The 20,673-nt window shown below is 42.7% G+C and overlaps 1 protein-coding gene across 1 annotated transcript; it reads right to left on the reverse strand.

The window, feature by feature from the left end:
* Positions 1–1,735: 1,735 nt before the first annotated feature.
* BCL7B (BAF chromatin remodeling complex subunit BCL7B) lies at positions 1,736–19,038 on the reverse strand. The gene is made up of 6 exons (XM_084881635.1): positions 18,033–19,038; positions 14,881–14,956; positions 6,421–6,517; positions 4,185–4,355; positions 3,048–3,127; positions 1,736–2,784 (listed from the first exon to the last, which is right to left on the reverse strand). The coding sequence occupies exons 1-6, from the start codon at positions 18,122–18,124 to the stop codon at positions 2,692–2,694; spliced, it is 609 nt and encodes a 202-aa protein (XP_084737761.1). The 5' UTR covers positions 18,125–19,038; the 3' UTR covers positions 1,736–2,691.
* Between the last annotated feature and the right edge of the window lie 1,635 nt (positions 19,039–20,673).

Below are 20,673 nucleotides of genomic sequence, written 5' to 3' on the forward strand. Positions count from 1 at the left end.
TGTGTCTACCATTTTACTTTTTATCCAATCCCAGGGGTTCCGCCCCTTTGCTTTCTCCCGCCTCTCTAACATCCCTTCCTTTGATTGCAATGTATAAATGTTGATGTGAGGCACCATTCTCCAAAGCCTTATCTCAATTCATTGAGATTCTGCTTTCCAGCATTTGTTGACAGTTTGGCTCAAATAAACTCACAAAATTCTTTACAGGTTTCAATGTGTGTTTTTTTAAAGTTAACATTACAGACTCATTCAGAGCCCAGGGCCAGTGAGCTCTCACAGTGCTCAGGGCAGGGCCACTGGAGCTAGTAGGTGTTCAAGGTGGGATGAAGAGAATGAAAAAGGAGTAGTGTGTGTTTTCCCTCAACTATTTAAAAGCTGATGATCTCATTCCATTCTTAAAACTATGACTAGAGCTAAAACTGGTTTGGCTCAGTGGTAGAGCGTGGGTCTGCGGACTGAAAGGTCCCAGGTTCGATTCCGGTCAAGGGCATGTACATTGGTTGCTGGCACATCCCCGGTGGGGGGTGTGCAAGAGGCAGCTGGTCGATGTTTCTCTCTCATCGACATTTCTAGCTCTCTATCTCTCTCCCTTCCTCTCTGTAAAAAATTAATAAAAATATATTCAAAACAAAACAAAACAAAAAAAACAACTATGACTAGAAACCCTTAGATCAACCCTGTGAGGCGGGTTCTGGGATTATCTGAGATTCTGGTGGAGAGTACCGACCTTCACTCACCAGCGTTTAGTGCTGTAATTCATGCACCGGTGGGGGACGTGGCCTGTGGGAATTGGCCTCCTGCGGAGCAGCTGCTCATCCTGTTAAGCCCTGTGGTGCTCCCACTGTGGGAGTGCAATGACCATCAGGTAACAGCTCCTGCGTTGAGTGTCTGCCCCCCTGGTGGTCAGTGCACGTCATAGCGACTGGTGGACCGGTCATTCTGGTAATTCCACTGTTAGGTCACTGGGCTTTTATTTTATAGGATACTTATTTTATGTACCACATACAATTCCAGCATCTGTGACATGCATTTGGCAACTTGATAGTACATGTTAAGTTAAAATTTTAAGAAAAAGTAAACTAGGGATGATAAAACAGGGCAGCAGAACTTGGTTCTAGTCTCATCCCAGAAACCTGGAGCTCCTGAGAGAAGTGAATCACTTTAGGGAATACTGAAACGAAATTCTTTAACAGGTAGAATGTATAATAGAACTCTTTTCAACCATGACTCTAGTTTTCCTTCGGAATCTAGAAGGAACTCATGGACAGAAAATAGATTTGTGATTGTCAGGGCCTCCAGGAAGGGGCAAGTGTGGAGCAACTGCTTACTAAGTATGGGGGTCTGTTTGAAGTAATGAAAAGTCTGGAGGTAGAGAGCAGTGATAATTGCAAAATATTGTGTATGTACTTAGTATCGCTGAACTGTATACTTTAAACTGGCCAAAATGATAAATTTTATGTTATGTATATTTTGCCATAATAAATAAAATTTAAAAAAGAACTCATGAATGCCTCCTAAGCAGCTGTGGAAAACTATAGGTTGCATTCAGTATACTCAGAAACAGTCATAGAATTCCAACTGCACGAGAACCTCAAAGGGAGTCGACAAATCATTCCATCCCAGTCATTCTCTGCGAGTAGGACAATGGGCAGAGCCTCGTCCACAGGGGCTTCACAAGCACTCCCAGCCCCAACCCCACAACCTTCAAGAATGAAGCACTCAGATACCAGCGAGACATATTTCAAATAGTTTAATTTTAAAAATATTCTATTCAGTGCTAAAATATGTCTTCACTCACTGTTAGCCATTTCCATTTCTTAAACTTTTATGGAACAAAAAATAAAATCACGAAGTTCAATTAAACATGCAGATTTTAAAGAAAGGGGATCTTTCTAGAAAGTCTGAGCTGAAGGAGTACTTTGGGGGATGGGTACTGTGGTCAGACGTCAAATTCTTGCTGGGGCAGTTTGTGGCATGAATGCTGGGGGCTGTGGCAGGAGGCAGAGAATGCTGGAATGAAATGTACGGGTGAGAACAGAAAGCTGCATGTGTGGGGTGGGGGGAGCTAGTTTTCTCGTGGTGGTGGGGAGGGGAACTGTCAGCAGCTAGAGAGCCCACTAGAGGCAGCATAACCTCAGGAATGGGCAGAAGTGCCAGGGCAGCAAGAAATCTATATGGACTTTTTGCCCTCATGTGGAGAAAAGCATCTTCCCTCCAAAGTCTCTACCTAGGCATTCAATAATGGCCTCCAGGGCACCTAGCCCTGTGAGAAAGGCCAGACATCTACAGTCGCCACTCAAATTCAAGTAACTCTTGGCACTCTCTTCTCCAAAGGGTGCCTTCCACATCTCTCTCCTCTTATAGAAGCGCCAGCAGCTCAGTCCAGAGGTTCTGGAGCAGAGATTGCTACCTGGAGGTGACACATAAACCTTGGGATGGCAGATGCTCCAGCCTACTTGGGATACAAAGAGGACATGAGCATTCCTCTTCTCAGGAACAAGCAGACACAGGTGCCAGGGAGGGAAGATGATGCTATAACCCCAAGTCTATGTCAGCCTTCCAGAACAGAAGGCTCCTATAGGCAGGCTTTGGACCCCAGTGCTTGCCCTTAGCCCAGCAACACAGCACAGCCAGAACCAGAATGCAATAAATAGAGGCAGGGGCCAGGAGGTGAAGGGTGCCAGGATGCTGCTAGCTTTCTGAGGCTGTCTGCGGCACTGCGGGTTGGTCCACACAGACGCGTTTCAGGGGTGGGGCACCTGAGTCTTCCTCTTCCGTGGCAATCTAGGAGCAGCCAGAACATGGAATTATAGGGCCATCCCTCTGAACCAGAACCTCCCCATCCCTAATTACAACCCAGAAGCCCAATGCCCATCTTCTCGTACATAACCAAACATTTCCCTACCTTATAACCTGGAGACTCTAGTTTTCCTTGCTGCTTCTCCACTCTACTACACTATAGCACATCCAACACAATATATGCAATTCACAGCAATGAAATCCTTCCTTTTTTCTTAGAAACTGGGAAACCCAAAGTGTTTCCTTACCTGTGTCTCCAGTGGAACTGGTTCTTCCTTCGTGAGGGTGGGAGGTTCATCAGCCACTTCTGAGGCAGGCAGGGAGGGCTCTGCAAAAGCAACATGGTCAGCATAACTGCAAGGCCTCCTGACGGGGAGACTCCTGTAGAATCTGCCTTCAAGCTGGGGAAGCTTTCCTAAGGCTATCTAGAGGTGCCTTGGTGAAGAGGCAGCACAGGCTGAGGAGTCAACATACAGTTCTAGCTGGTTTGGCTCAGTTGGTAGAGCATTGGAAGAGTCCCGGGTTCGATTCCAGTCAAGGACACATGCCCAGGTTGTGGGCTCAATCCTCAGTGGGGAGTGTGCAGGAGGCAACCGATCAATGATTCTCACTCATCATTGATGTTTCTCTCTCTCTCCCTCATCCTTCCTCTCTGAAATCAATAAAAATATATATTTTTAAAAAGAATCAACATACATATATTTTAGAAACACTATATAAGAAGAAATTCATAGGAGATAATGCAGAGAATAAACTCTGAAGTTAGAAGGAATATAATTGGAGATACCCACTTCTACCAGTTACTATGTGATCTTTAAGAGCAATTAAAACGTTCTAAGACTCTAACTTCCTCATCTATAAAATGGAAAGAACAGCCCTGACCAGTTTGGCTCAGTGGATAGAGTGTGGGCCTGTGGACTGAATGGTCCCAGGTTCGATTCCAGTCAAGGGCATGTACCTTGGTTGTGGGCACATCTTCAGTAGGGAGTGTGCAGGAGGCAGCTGATTGATGTTTCTCTCATGGATGTTTTTAACTCTCTATCCTCCCTTCCTCTCTGTAAAAAAATCAATTTTATATATATTTTATAAATATATATTTTAAACAGAGATAATAGCTTCTATTTCAAGGATTTGGGAGAGAATTATACCAGGCGTTAAATATTGAAAGTGCCTCACACAGATCCTGGCACTCACTTGTGGTGTTTGTTTTCTTCTTTCATTCTGTAAGGGGAAAATACAACCATTCTCCAAAGTAGCCCAAACTGTTAACAAATAGCTTGAGACTGCCAGACTCTGTGGCATTTTTTCTATCCCATTATTCTAAAGAAGAGAGGCAAGAGGCAAGGCCCCTCCAAGATGCATGTCCTGGCTCAACCGAGACTTACCCTCCAGGATCTCCTGGCCCAGAGTAGGGGGTTGGGAGTCATCTGTGCGGAAGTCAGAGGTGTGTGCTGGGCTCAGGGACTCGCTCTGCTGGGGGCTGGGGCTTGAGTTGGTGCTGCTGTCCACCTTCAGTTGATAGACATCAGACACAGAACTCTGGTTGCTGTTTTCATCTGAAAACCAAACATGACAAAGGCAACGGCTGAGGGTGGTAATTATTCCTCAAGAGTAACTCTGTATAGAGCCAAAGACCTGGTGTCTTCTTAGGCAGCCACAGACACACCAGGTGCAATGATCTCTGCTGCAGATGCACTCTGAACCCAAGGCAGAGGTCCATGGGCTTCTATGCACTGAACCTGTCTTTGTTGATTAATTTAAGCATTTCCTATTTCACGACATATTCTAAGCACCAGGTGCAGCTAGAATTTTCAAATTTATGCAACATGTACATTTCAGGAAGATGAGGATACAGTTAATTATTATCCACCAGTTATAGCTTAGACCCTGCATTTTCTTATTGTCCAGTGGAAGAGATGGACAGTATGGCTCTCAACCTTTCTCACAACACAAGGTGTGTAGAAAATGATAAAAATCTGTTGGGAGGTATTCAGCTCAGACCCTTCAGTGGTCTAGGTTCTACCTGAGGCCTCAAGGACCAATGGAGTCCCACCTGGGAAGCTGTCTGAAGGCTTAAAATCACCACCTAAGTTAGAAATAGTTAAAAACACAGGCGTTGTGTTCACTGCTTCCTCTCCTGGTGGCTTAGTTCAGGCCTAGCCTCCAAAAGCCACCACTGCCCTTCCTTCAGTACCATGTACTCCCACTTACTTCACACCTCTGCCGGCATGATATTTCTAAGCCCTTCGATGGCTGCCTGCTGCCAAAACAGTAAAATTCAAACCCCACTGCTTCTCTGGACAGGCAGAAGATGGCCCTATCATAACATACAGAGTCCTTTCTGATCTGCAGTCTCACTCCCTGTTGTTAGTCCACACCAAGCTGGACCCTAAGCGAAGAGCTGCTTCATGTACAGGTGTCTGTTACCACTTGTTCTTTCTAGCCTTTCAGGCCAACACTGAGCTCAAGCATAATGACCTATATCCCTATATCCCGGGCTCTGTTGGGTAAAAATGACCACCTTCTCTTCTATGCTCCTGTAGTGTCCTGTGCACACCTGAGTTTACTATTTTACACACCAGTTTCCTTCCGTTATGCTCTGTGCAGATAGGCGCTGTGGCTTACTGGTCCTTGCGTTTCTTGTGCATAGTGCCTGGCATACAGTAGGAGTTCATTAAATGTTCACCGAATGAAAAGAATTAAATGGACTGAGAAACTGGGGCCTCATATGTGTCTCTAAGAGTTCTATAGTTATTGAAAACCCCACACATAACTAGAAAACCTTCCTCTTGTATTCCTTCCTATATCACACTGACCCTGGGGCAGCAACAGAGGGTTGGGGGAAAGTTGGCAGGCATGCTCCCAGACTGATTTTAAAGAGAAAATTGTAAGCCCTTTCTAGTCTTTACTTCTGCGAAGATCACTACCTTCTATGCTAAAATGGAAGTTGCATTTTATTATAAAAAGAGAATAGAGCTCTAAAAAAAAAAAGAAAGAAAGAAAAAGTAAGAATAAAGCTTTGTCACTTTTGAACTTAGGTGAACACTTTTTTTCTCGAAGCATCAATTTTCTTAACTAGGGATGATGGTTACTGCCTGGTTTATATCACAGGCTGATGTTAGGATAAAAATGAGAAACTGAAGTGAAAGTGCTTCACAAACAGTAACTGCCACGTAGGTGTAAGAGGGAACATCATGAATGTGGTCCTGACACAGGCAGGACATTGACTTAAGAAGCAGAACTTGTGCCAACAGGGGACAGGCAGATGCCCTAGCTTTGGGTGGCCCACTCTCAGGCACTATCATAAAGTATGCAGTCTAAAGAAAAGAGCCTCTGATCCAGAAAACCAGGAATTAATGTGAGGTTTATCACTTACTAGTTATATTGCTTTATATATGTAACTTTACCTCTCTGAGCCTGTTTCCTTAAATGGAAAATAAGGATACTATCATCTATCTTGCAGGGTGCCTGTGAAGTATAAAAGTGAAGATTTATGTATAGTGCCTAGCAAGATACCAGCAAAACAGTAGGCACTGAAATTATACATAGAACTATTCTTATTATGAATGGGTTCATCTAAATTTTCATTTTCCTGCAAGAAGACATATGGATGCAACTCACCCTGGAATTCAAGAAGGAGAGAGGAATTGGCTGAGGCATCAGAGGGAAAGCCATTAGGTTCCCGGGCTGCTGAACCATTCGATTTTGACTTTTCTTTCTAGAAAAGGAAAAAAAGAGGGATATGACAGAGCCAACGAGGAGACTCGCAGAGATAGAGAAGAGTGCTTTTTGAGACACCACAGACTGAACAGGAATAATGACAGTGGTTTTGAGAATCCAGGGGCCAAGGCATAATGGAATCCTGGACAAGGTGTCCGCAAGTCTCAGTGTCTGTATCTGTAAAATGGACCCTTCCAGCGCTAATATCATGAATCAAATGTAAAAGACAGACACATATACTTCCACTAGATTTCCCTGTGGTACTCCTCTGCTTTCTGCCCTGATCAGAATGTTCGATCCAACCCTTCCTCACGAGGATGGGTGAGAAGCACAAAATATTAATTTTGAAAAAGATTCCTATTTTAGTAGCACAGCAGGAAAAAAAACAAGTGAAAGAAGAATGGAACCTTGACTGGAAAAAGGAAGGAGTCATTTTTATGTAATGTAAGAATTTATGGGACAAAGGGGCCCCTGCTAGCTCTATTCCTTACCAAAAACCCCCATCCATTCAAAATGTTCACCTTACTTCAATCTTTGTTTATACATCATCCCCCTGCACATGTTGGGGAACCACAGTGGGAAGATAAACTAGCCTGCAACAAACAGGCCCACAGGAAAGGAAATTTGCAAATGCCAGCATCCCAACAGCCCAAAGTTTAAATCTGGTAATTTCAAATTCACTAATTCATACTGCTCATACATGTCTCTTTATTGTATATGCATTGTACTACTAATATAATTTTTGTTCATAACTCTCAATCCTATCTCTGCAACAAATCAACTGTACAATTTATGTATGTCCTTCCCTTCATTTTTCCTATACAGACATAATTTTAGTGTAATTACACTTGACCATTTTACTACATAAGCTACATAAACATGATTTTTAATAGCTGCATAATATTCCATATACCATAATTCACTTAACTTCTCAACAATTAGACATTTAGCTTTAACTTATTTAGGATTGTGTTTATTTGTTGTTACTAGAAATAAAACCACAATGCTAAACTTTTATTTTTTTCCTGGATTATTTTATTCAGATAAAACTCACACAAAAATATTCCTTCTGGATCAGAAAATATAAACATACTACTTTCCTTGAAATACACTGTACCCCACTACTCTCTGAAAGGATGGTGGCAATATACTTGGGGTATTAGTTTCACAGCATCCATGCCAACATTTGGCTTTATCATTATTTTTTTCTGATCTCTATTTTATCTTCATTTTAATGATTCTGTGTTCATGTAAAATATATATTCACTATAGGGAATTCTGGAAGTACAGTAAAAGAAACAAACCAGAGACAACCTACACATATTTGTGTGAAAATGGGTCATATAACTTACTTCCCCTTCCTCATTCACTGCATTAAACATTTCTCTATGCAACTGGGTAATCTTCTACATCTTTTTAAATTCTTATTTATTCTTTTTTTTTAAATTGATTTCAGAGAGAAAGAGAGAAGGAGAAAGATTTAGAAACATCAATGATGAGAGAGAATCATTGATCAGCTGCCTCCTGCACACCCTATACTGGGGCATGTGCCCTGACCGGGAATTGAACTGTAACCGCCTGGTTCATAGGTCAAGGCTCAACCACTGAGCCACACCAGCCCGGCTACATCTTTTTTATAATGGTTACAAAGATCTACAAAATACAGGTGCACAATAACTTATTTAATGAATTCTATACAGTAAGTTCTCTTTTTTTATATGTATATGTTTTCATGGATTTTTAGAGAGGAAGGGAAAGGGAGAGAGAGATAGAAACATTGGTAAGAGAGCAACATCATGGATCGGCTGCCTCCTGCACGCCTCATACTGGGGATCACGCCTGCAACCCAGGCATGTGCCCTGACCAGGAATCAAACCAGTGACTTTTTGGTTCATGGTCCACGCTCAACCACTCAACCACACCGGCTGGGCTATATTAAGATCTTTATTTTGCTTGCAATTTGAAACACTATAAACAATAAAATAATGCTGAACATTTGGCTTTATCATTAGTTATATTTAAGCATATCTTGTATACATATGATTATCTCCTGAGGATAAATTCCTAGAGATAAAGCTTGTAGATTTAAGGAATAATTATTTAAAACTTTTTACCCCGCCGAAACCAGTTTGGCTCAGTGGATAGAGTGTCGGTCTCTGGACTGAGGGGTCCTGGGTTCAGTTCCGGTTCTGGTCAAGGGCATGTACCTTGGTTGCAGGCACATCCCCATTGCGGGATGTGCAGGAGGCAGCTGGTCGATGTTTCTCTCTCATTGATGTTTCTAGCTCTCTATCCCTCTCCCTTCCTCTGTAAAAAAAAATCAATAAAATATAAAAAAAAAAAACACAAAAAAACAAAAAACTTTTTATCCCTTCAGTTTTACTGAGTTAGTTATAAATGACAAATAAAACTGTAAGTTATTTAAAGTGTACATAATGGTGATTTGATATACATATAGGGTGTTCTCCCCGCACCAAAAAAAAAAAATTATATATATATATATATATATATATATATACACACACACACACACACACACACTTTGAATAATTATAAAGGCAGTGTTTAGTAAATTTTATGTTCAAAACTGAGTGATCAGCTGTTAAAAATGTGTACACATTTTTTGGGGACACACTATATACATTTGTGAAAGGATGCCAACAGTCTAGTTAACTAATACATCCATCATTGAAAGCTCTTTTGATCAACATGACCTGTAAAGTTTGTGCCAATTAACTCTCCCATCAGCAGTGAGTGTCCCACTCCCTTGTATCCTTTGTAGTTTTTTCTTTACAAATTTGATCATCATTTTCCATTTTTCCTAATCTAACAGGTCTATGTTAGTACCTTAGAAGATGGCACACTACCATGAATCATTAGCGGGCAGATAAACTGATGGACCTCTGGGCCCAGCTCAGAAAGCAACACAAACACTGCAAGAAGCCCTCAAGAGAGACAAAGGGAGCTGAGTCCCACAGAGAATTTGAATAGGAAAAGGACCAGGGACTTAAATGGGAAAAATGAGTTGGGGGTCGGGATGGAGGGGTTGATTCTAGCAATAATGGCCTCACAGGTGCCAGGGATGTATGAAGAATAAAGAGTGGCTCCGTAGCCCTCCTAACATTCACCTTCCAACTCCTTGGGCTTGGCAATGACAAGGGAGGGTGGCTGCTCCTATATTAAGGTAGCACATGGAAGAATGGTACTAGGGAGTTCCCGGGGAGGCAGGGAAAGATATCAGAGGGAAAAGACTGAACCCTGAGGCTAACTCCATCCCTTAAAGTCATTTAGAGGAAGGAAACCCGAGTGTAGGCTTATATACTCCCTCAGTTACATATTATTTTAGCCAAGGCAAGGTAGAGTCCCAAGGGAATAAAAGATAAGTGTACAGAAAAAACTAACCAGATATTGGAGGATAACAAGCACCATGAAAGACAATAAACAGAACAAACTATACAGAATGGTAATGGCACAGAAGAATTTAAATAAAATACATAGCGAATCTGCTCAAAAGATAAGGATGTTACTGGAAAGTTGTTTTGAAGAAGAATCAAAACAGAAAATTGGTATAATTGTTCAAAATAAAAAGTAAATAAGATTAGCAGCAGAAATAGATATAGTTGAAGAAAGGACTAATAAGCAAAAACTGGGTTGAGAAATTAGAATAGGGAAATGAGGAAAGAATAGTGAGATGAAATAAATGAGAGAAAAGTTCAGAAATAAAGAAGCTAGATGTGAACATTACAGGATATTCTTAAAGAAGTTCTAGAAGATCAGAGAGAGAAGAAATTCTAAAAGTTCCCAGAAATACAAGAGGATAACCTACAAAGAATCAAGAATCTGACTGGCATTAGATTTCTCAACAGAAGCACAACTGAGTAATAATTTTAAAATGCTGAAAGAAAATAACTTGGAACCTAGAATTTCATATAGAGGTCAACTAAACATGGAAGTAAAACAAAGATATTTTCAGGAATAAAAAGAGGTCTTCTTTTTATTCCTAAAAATATCAATTTAACATGAAATGATCAACAAAACATAAAAGTAAAACAAAGATATTTTTAGGAATAAAAAGATATTTTCAGAAAGTTAGTTCTACAAAGCCCTCTTGGAAAAAATTTTGAAGGATGGATTACAGCAAGAGAAATGAGTCTAGGAGAAAACAATAATAAACAAGTGGCAAAGGGTTAGTAAATAATTAGTAATGTTAACTTTGGCTAATTAAGCAATGACTAAAACAAGAAATATCTGCAAAAACTGAAATATATTAGCTGAATATCCTATATAATAAAACCCTAATATGCAAATCGACCAAACAGAACAACTGGTCACTATAACATGCACTGACCACCAGGAGGCAGACACTCAATGCAGGAACTGCTCCTGCTTGGAACATCTGCCCCTCTTCTCCCCCCCCCCCCCCCCCAGAGGGAGGTGACCGGCAGCAGCAGTGATTGGGGGAAGAGGGGGAAGGAGGAGGCCTGGCCAGTGGGCAGCACCAGGCCGCCAGCCAAGGTGGGTGCCAGCATGGGCTGCCTGATCGTCCTGCCCACCAGTCACCCCACAGATCAGCCCTGATCGCTGACCAGGCCTAGGGACCCTACCCTATATATTGGGAACAGTCTCTTAGGTTTAAAAATTAAAACCTGGCAAGGCTACTCTAACATTGAAAAAACAGGATGATGCAGTGATAACATGCATGGACTCTGGCTTGCACATTTTGTGGTTAGTCCTGATTCTGACACTTATAACTGTGTGACAAAGCCAATTACTTAACTTTTCTCTGCTTCAAATGGTACTACTGCCTCAAAAGGATCATGTTTTGTATTCCTTTTTATAATCAGGGCAAAAAAAATACAGCTGCCCATACAACAGCAGGATGCCTTTCACCTGTATGAAAAGCATGGTCACTGGTGCATGTAAAATCCCGGATTGCGAGAAGGATGTCTGACAGGGGGATCAGGCCTAAACTGGCAGTTGGACATCCCCCAAGGGCACAGGCCAGGCTGAGGGACACCCTGCCACACCCCGTGCAAGAATTTTGTGCACTGTGCCTCTAGTATAATCTAAAATTCCAGTCAAAACTAAGAACAAGGGCCCAGCTGGTATGCCTCAGTAGTTGAGCATCAGCCCATGAATCACGAGATCACAGTTGATTCCTGGTCAGGGCACATGCCCAGCTCTCAGGCTCTATTCGATCCCCTGATAGGAGGCAGGCAGGAAGCAGCTGATTGATGTTTGTATCTCTTTCTCCCCCTCTCCCTTTCTCTCTCTAAAATCAATAAAAATATATTTAGAAAAAAAGAATTAAAAAATATTTCCTTAGAAAAGATATTTATATATTAAAAACAATAACAACTAAGGACAAGGTAAGGATGGAAGGGGGAAGGGTGGAGATCACAGATGGGGAAAATGTTGTGGGTATTACCAGGTTCAGAGGGAAAATACAGATTTTGATACACTTTACAGGGAAATATAATAAGTCTTAAGTTAAGAGGTAGCCAATAGAAAAAAGAACTTCAAGTCACCAGAAGAAAATTTATCTAGTCACCAGAAGGTAAAAAGGGGGGTGGAGGGAAGGGCAAGTATATTATGGTAGACATCTTTGTCCATATTAATAGAATTTTTTGTTGCTGTTGTTAATCCCCATCTGAGGATATTTTTTCCATTGCCTTTTTTTTTTTTTTTTTTAAGAGAAAAGTGGAATGGAGAAAGGAATGGGGAGGGGGGAAAGGGGGAGATAGAGAGAGGTGGACATAGACTAGTTGCCTTCTGCACACATCCTGACCAGGGCTGGGAACTAAACATGCAACCCAGGTACGTGCCCTCGACCATACCTGGGGTGGGGGGTGAGGGAGGATGACGACCATGTTCCAACCATTGAGCACACCAGCCAGGGTATATTAATAGAATTTTTAGGTGGTCATATTTTCTCAGTCTTCCCAGCCACTAGATATACCACAAGCTATTATGAACACTTACAGTATTTCCTGAGGCAACTTCTAGGAAACTACTTAAACTCCTGAATATATCATTTGCCCTCTTCCCACTCCTCCTGCTGCCTGGTACCTGAATGTGCTGAGTGAATGGCTAACGCTTAACCTTGAAATAGGTTAAAAATGGAGAAGAGAAATGGGGAACTTTAATGGGTATGAAGTTTTTTTTACAAGATAAAAAGTTCTGGAGATTGGTTATAAAACAAGGTAAATATATGTAACACTACTGTATTGAACTAAACACAAAAAATGGTAAGATGATAAATTTTATGGTACGTGTATTTTACCACAATTAATTAAAAAGAGTAAAATGAATAGAGTCACTACTCTCTAAAATTATTATTAATCCTCACCAGAGAATGTTTCCCTTGCTTTTCTTAAAGAGTGAAGAAGAGACGAAAGACAGAGATAGAGATAGAGATAGAGATAGAGATAGAGATAGAGAGAGAGAGAGAGAGAGAGAGAAACAGAGGGAGAGAAACCTGAAACCTAGGTATGTGTCCTGAGTGGGAATCAAACCCCCAACCTTTTGGTGCACTGAACCAACATTCCACCCAACTAAGCCACCCAGCCAGGGCTCTAAAATACTTTTAAGAAATATTTTTTATTGATTTCAGAGAGGAAGGGAAAGGGAGAGAGAGATAGAAACATAAATGATGAAAGAGAATCATCAATTGGCTGCCTCCTGCACACCCCCTACTGGGGACCAAGGGTACAACCCAGGCATGTGCCCGTGACCAGAATTGAAATCAGGACCCTTCAGTCTGTAGGTCGATGCTCCATCCACTGAGCCAAACGAGCTAGAGCTAACATGATTATTTAAAAACTATATTTTTATTGATTTCAGAGAGGAAGGAAGAGGGAGAGAGAGGGAAACATCCACGATGAGAGGGAATCATTATTGGCTGCCTCCTCCAAGTTCCCCACTGGGGATCGAGCCCACAACCCAAGCATGTGCCCTTGACCAGAACTGAACCTGGGACCTTTCAGTTTGCAGGCCGATGCTCTATCCACTGAGCCAAACCAGCTAGGGCTAAAATGATTTTTAAAAAAATATATTTTATTGATTTTTTACAGAGAGGAAGAGAGAGGGATAGAGAGTTAGAAACATCGATGAGAGAGAAAACGATGAGAGAGAAACATCGATCAGTTGCCTCCTGCACACCCCCCCACCAGGAATGTGCTTGCAACCAAGGTACATGCCCTTGATCAGAATCGAACCTGGGACCTTTCAGTCCGTAGGCCGACGCTCTATCCACTGACCCAAACCAGTTTCGGCTGGTCACAAATTCTAATCACTGGTTAGATGTGAGAGACACATAGATTGGTTGCCTCCCACAGACAGTATCAAACCTGCAACCCTCAGGTGCGTGGACCAACGTTCTAACTGACTAACCGGTTGTTCCACCTTTTGATCACTGGATATATAAAATATATTTTTATTACCAAGGAAATGTGTACATGAATGTGAACACTTTATAAAAGAATACAGTGCAAGGGTCAAAGGTAATAACTGTATTTACAATTATAGAAACATGGAGAGTTCTCAAAAATAAGGCTGAACAAAGGAGAATGGAGGTTTATAGCACAAAGCTACATTTAGATGTAAAGATTTAAAAACACCACCATGAAACAATGCTATGTATTTTTCAAGAATACACAGGTATCCAAATAAATCCATGAAAGAGGAATTAATGCCGAATTTGGTTTGGCTCAGTGGATAGAGCATCGGCCTGCAGACTGAAAGGTCCCGGGTTCGATTCCAGTCAAGGGCATGTACCTTGGTTGCGGACACATCCCCAGTAGAGGGTGTGCAAGAGGCAGCTGATTGATGTTTCTCTCTCATGGATGTTTCTGACTCTCTATCCCTCTCTCTTCCTTTCTGTAAAAAATCAATAAAAAAAAGAAAGAGGAATTAAAAAGGCATATACATATAAAACACATAAAAATACACTGCAGTGAATAGCTAACTGGATAAAACAAGCAAGCTTTTTCTTAAAGGGCCAGAAAATAAATATTTTAGACTTTGCAGACCATTCATTAGGTCTAATGGCAACTATTCAACTCTATCATTATAACCCAAAAGCAGAAGGAAACCAATTGGCATAGCTGAATTCCAATAAAGCTACACCGACACTCACAGTAGGCCTGGGCTATAGTTCACCAAGCCCTGGAAAAGAGAAATAGGTTAAAGAAAGGGAATAAAAAGGGAAAAAATAAAGGGAAGCATTGTGTGGGCCAATGACAGAGGATGTCTTTACATATTTTCAACTCAATTCTGGGGAAATAAACTCCTTTATCATTAAGAGGCAATCAAAGAAAGAAAACAGTACCTTTTTTTGTTGGGATTGTCTTCCACACTTACCTCCTTGTTGTCTGTCACAGGAACCCACTTAAATATCCTAAGGGATGTGTCACCCACAGTAACCCATTTTTTCTCCCTAAAAGAAAGACACTTCTTAGGACTGATAAAACAATAAAATAGATTTTCTGTTCATAACTTGGGCTTTCCTACTTCTCAACAAATCATTCCTTCAATCTTAAATGCTTTCTAAACTTCCTTCTGGCCAAATTACCTTACTTTTGGTGCAAAATCATCCCTTTCAAAAAACTTATGTCAAATTCCTTTGGCTCTGAACTCTCTACTTGTCATTTTTTCCTCATTTACAGAATACCGAAGCCTTTCCACCCCTCATATACTACACCAATATAGAGTACCAGCACATTTCCAAACTCAGTTGTCTCTCTAGCATACTTTTCTTTTCAAAACATAATTCAATTTCACAGATACTTATAAGGCCCCCCAGGATATAAAGGATGTATACTAGTAAGATACGGTTCCTACCTGGAGCTCATCGGAACGAAAAAGATAGGAAAAAGAATGAAGATGGCAAGGATGAGAAGGCTGAAAGTCGGAGTAAGACTAGGATCTCCCATGGATGGGAGAACTCCTGACTCCTGTGGAACTCAGGGTGGAAACACACACTCCATTTAAAAATAATCACAGGCCAGGATGATTCCAGCCCACAGAACAAAGCCTTACACTGGTTTCTGGAAGAGGTGAAGGCCAAGCCATGGAAGAAGTGTTTTAAGGTTTTATTTTCCAGAGGAAGTAACTTTTGAGGTAAGCCTTAAACAAAAGAGAAGCTTAATCTTTTCCCAGGCACATACCTACGGAAAGGCAAGTGACATTCCTGAATAAGGCAGAAACTTGTGGACGAGTGGGGTGGGGAGTAGGAGTGTGGGTGCCTGAAATGACTTCTGAAAGTTTCAAGTCCACATCTGATAACATAAAAAAAGCAACAACTGTTGTTCTTTTGCTATGGAGGATGTTATTCAGCAAATGACATAACAGGAAAATAAAAAAGAGACTGTGATATAACAGAAAGAATGAATTGAAGATTTAGAGTTTATTTAAAGTTAATTCCTGGACAAGATACTCCATTTCCTCATTTATTTAACAAATATTTAATATACAAGACCTTGTACTAGGCCCTAGGCACACAAGGAACAATATGCATAGTCCCTACCCTCACAGAGCATGCACTCCAGTTAGAAACAGACATCAAACAACTCATTTCATTGTCAATCACTTCATCATTAGGTTAACCATATCAAATTGCCACTTTTGTCAGAAATGTCTTATGGTTTAACCTAATACAACTGTAAAAAGTTTTATGAAGAGGATCTGATCTAGATTGGGGTCTTGAAAGGTGTCCTTGAGGAACCAACTTCTGAGCTGATCCAGGAGTTAACTAGGCAAGAGGGATGTAAGTTTGAGGAAGGGTGCGGGCAGCTGGAATAGTAGTGTGGCTCTAATTGAAAGATGGCCAGCATCCTGGGAAAGAGGGCAGTTTGAGCCTGGCAGGTCAGGCAGGCAGGACCAGGTTTGGTCTTACAAGCAAGAAGAGGTCACCAAAGCATTATTTTCTTAGCAGGGACGTACTCTGATATTTGCACTTGAGAAAAATATTATCATGCCGACTGAAATGTGAGCAATGGACCAAGGAATCAGCAGAGCTGACACAGGGAGATCACGGGGAGAGAGGATGTCAGCTGGCTTAGGCTACTATAATAGTTGGGGCAGAGAATGCTGGAAGAGAAAGAAAGGTGTGCCAACTCTTAGATTTCACACCAAAAAACCCCCAGAATTACATATTGAGAGGAAATATCATGATTGATTAACCAATGTTTATAATGGGTCCCAACTATACTCGAAGCCTTTGGATATAGAGGAATAAAGAACTTGATCTTGTGGGGAAATGAGCAAACATGCAAAGTCGAAGTTAAGAAACCCCTAAAAGGGATGGAGAGTGAAAGACAGGAGGGCTTTGGGAAGGCTTCCTGGAGGGAGTTAACACCTACTGGTGCTTTAAAGTTATTAATAATCTTCAACTAGAGAAAAGCACTCCAGAAGCTGGCATAACTCAGAGAAAGATAAGTATCACATGATACTCATATGTGGAATCTAATGAACCAAGTAAACTGATGGGTGGAATAACTATGTCCCTGAGATATAGAAGCATGAACAGACTGTTGAACCTCAAAGTGAAGGCAGCGGAGGGTGAGTGGGAAGAGATCAACCAATGAACTTATATGCATATATGTATATATGCATAACCCGTGGACACAGACAATGGGGTGGTAAGGGCCTGGGGCGGAGGGGGGCTGGAGAAGGGACGGGAGCGGGATGGAAGAGGTTAATGGGGGGGGGGGGAGGGGGGTAAGGAGAACCTATGTAATACTTAAAAATATATATATTTTTTATATATTTTTATATAATATATACTTTATAATATATACTTTAAAAATATATTTTTAAAGTTGGCATAATGAGTTGGTTGTGAAATTTTAATGTGATAGCACATCGGCATTCCTGATACAAAATAGGCAGTCAACCAGCGTCTGCAAAGAACATTACAGGAGTCGTTTCTCAACGAGGAGCAGGTCTCGACTCCTTTACCCAGAGCTCCCAGGGCACCAAGAGGAAATGCCTACACAATTCACAAGAGTGCGTCGGGCATTTAGGGGGTAGAGTTTTGATTTCCACACCAAATTTGTTCCTGTGGCAGGTAGATACCACGTACCTCTCACCAATCTTAGAGTGCTCAGTCTGGCGGAGGGGACGCTCAGATTGCTGGTAAATATATGGGACAGGTCACAGAGCAAAAGACTACAGAGGCGGGCGTACGCGGAGTCAAAAGCCCACCAGGATTGGTGCGAGGAGCAAGATCTTCCAGACCAGAGCGACCGGAAACCGGCATCTCCTCTGACGACGCACCGCCTACTGACAGGTGGGCGTGGCCACGAGCCGGTCGAGCCGCTAATTGGCCAGGGCTGGCGCGCCCTCTGAACTCACGCCGACGCGAGCCGCACTCTCCTCCCGCCTTCTCCGACTTCCCCCTTCCCCCCACTTAAGCGCCAGTGGACTCGCACCCCGCCTGCCGGTCTGGTGTTCCTCTGGGCCTGGACCGGCGAACCCCGCCAGCACCCTCGGCCCCGGCTTCGGCCCCTCACCATTTCCGCACTTTCTCGATGGCAGCCATCACCTTCTTGATGTCGTCCTTGGCCCGGCTGCGGGTCTCGGCCCTGACTGACCTGCCCGACATGGCGGCGGCGAGAACCGGGGCACTGCTCCCAAGACGCGGGGAATCGCGCGCTTCACGCGCCGCCACCCGCCTGCCGCAGCAGCAGCAGCGTCACCGCGGCCGTCGCCCCCTCCGTGCGCGCGTGCGCGAGAAAGAGCGCGCACTCGCCCGCCCCTTGGGACTCCAGGTCTCAGCGCGCCTGCGCGCCCCGCTCCCGGCTTCCAGGACCCCTGGGTGCCCCGGGAGACCCCTTGGCCCGAAGGGAAGTGCGGGGTGAGCGGGCAGCATGTGCGGTGGGCAGGGCGAGATGCGAGGCACTGCTGGTGGAATCTGGGACTTTCCCAGAGGATTTGGAGGTCGGCGTCTCGTTTTGAGCCAGGGTTGCCGCCCTTACCTGTTTTATGGACTTGACCTTTAGGGGACTGCTGTTCTGCATCATCCTTTCCTGCTGCCCCTCCTGTCTGGCGCCTTAGCTCCCCAGATAAGCCGCTGTACTCCAGTCTCCGAATTTCACACCTTTCTTCACTATGCCTTACAACCTTGTACACACGTTCTGCACCTGGTGATCTGACCTCTTTGGTACTCTTCCAACATCTCATTGAACTCAAAGAAGCTTTTACCTGCCATCCTGGGGTTCCACTTGTTCATACTTAGCACTGTACTCATTGTCTTTAATTCAAAATCTGGGTTTTTCTTTCAGTTTAATGGTACTCACAGATCAGAAAACAGGCATTAAAAATGCGTTTTAGCCGAGACCGGTTTGGCTCAATGGATAGAGCGTTGGCTTGGGGACTGAAGGGTCCCGGGTTCGATTCCGGTCAAGGGCATGTACCTTGGTTGCGGGCATATCCCCAGTGGGGGGTGTGCAGGAGGCAGCTGATTGATGACTCTCTCTCATCGATGCTTCTAGCTCTCTATCTCTCTCCCTTCCTCTCTGTACAAAATCAATAAAATATATTTTAAAAAATAATAAAAATAAAAATAAAATAAAAATGCGTTTTATAAATGCTAGGGTAAGGGAAGTACAAGGTACCATGACTATCCTAATCTAATTGAGAGGTTTCCAGAAGCTTCTGGGGGGGAAATGACCTTGAAGCTGACTTCTGCAAATAGGGTAGATGCAATTGCTCAAGCAAACTGTCCACAAACATTGTAGATGCTCAATAAATGTTTGGATGAATGCTGAATATACAGTGCAGATCCGACGAGATAGGCATTTATTGATGCTTACAGTATGCAAGGAGGGTCCTGTAGCAGTTTCAGGAGACAAAGGAAGCAGGTGACAGTTTGCATAGGTTGGTAGCATTTACTTCTCTCACCTCTAAAAAAACTTCCTCCTATATGCCGCAGAGAAATGCCTAGCTAACGCTGAACTTGACACAGCCTCTGACTATGACTGTTGAGCCTTTCATGACTGACCAACACATCATGGTTTGATAAGCAAATGTCTTGCTGGTGAGAAGCCTAGGAATAGTGTCTGCCTGACTGCGGAGTGGAATTGGTGAACCATGTGCAGGGAAGGAATGATTCTAGAATACTGAGATAGCTCAGCAGGTGTGATTCAGTGGCTGAGCATCGACCTATGAACCAGGAAGTCATGGTTCGATTCCTTAGGTCAAGGTACATGCCGGGTGGTGGGCTTGATCCCCAGTAGGGGTGATGCAGGAGAAAGCCGATCAATGATTCTAATCATAAATGTTTCTCTCTCCCTTCCTTTCTGAAATCAATATTTTTTATTTATTTTTTAAATTTTTAAAAATATATTTTATTGACTTTTTACAGAGAGGAGGAGAGAGGGATAGAGAGCTAGAAATGTCGATGAGAGAAACATCGACCAGCTGCCTCTTGCGCACCCCCTACCAGGGATGTGCCCGCAACCAATGTACATGCCCTTGACAGGAATCGAACCTGGGACCTTTCAGTCCGCAGACTGACGCTCTACCACTGAGCCAAACCGGTTTTAGCTGAAATCAATATTTTTTAAAATTAGCTACACCCAGAGCCATTGTCTCCCATGTAGTGATTCTAGTGACTGGATCAATGACAAACATCTAGGATCGGTGACAAACATCAAAAGTCCATTGTGAGCCCAGCATGGCTCAGTGGTTGAACTAACTATGAACCAGGTCATGGTTCCATTCCTGGTCAGGGCACAAGTGTTGAGTCCTAGAATGTATCAGTTTAATCTGGAACTGCCTCTCAAAACCCTCCTGCAGTTCTCCATGTTCTTGTATGGAGTGAGCAAGTCTTTAGGAAGTCAGCTGTGACAGAAAGGTGTCATTAAGGAAGAAAAAAATTAAGTAAAGGAGAGGGTGAGGGCTTAAAACAAGATATTCAATAGGAAATTTGATTTTTTACAAAAACAAACAAAAAACCCTACTTAATTAGCATAATTTACAAACCAGTAGGTTTAAGCACAAAAAAGCTGAGTTCACTTGCTGTAGTGACAGCATCTACAATGAAAGCAGGAGGGAAAGCTCTTTGGGTTTATCAGAGAGAAAGCTGGTATGCTCCGCTCTCCATGGCTTCCTTCTTAACCCTATATTGGTCCTGCGATGAGATGGAGGAAT

This window comes from Pipistrellus hanaki (assembly GCF_964339955.1).
Source record: "Pipistrellus hanaki genome assembly, chromosome: 4".
Taxonomy (NCBI): domain Eukaryota; kingdom Metazoa; phylum Chordata; class Mammalia; order Chiroptera; family Vespertilionidae; genus Pipistrellus; species Pipistrellus hanaki.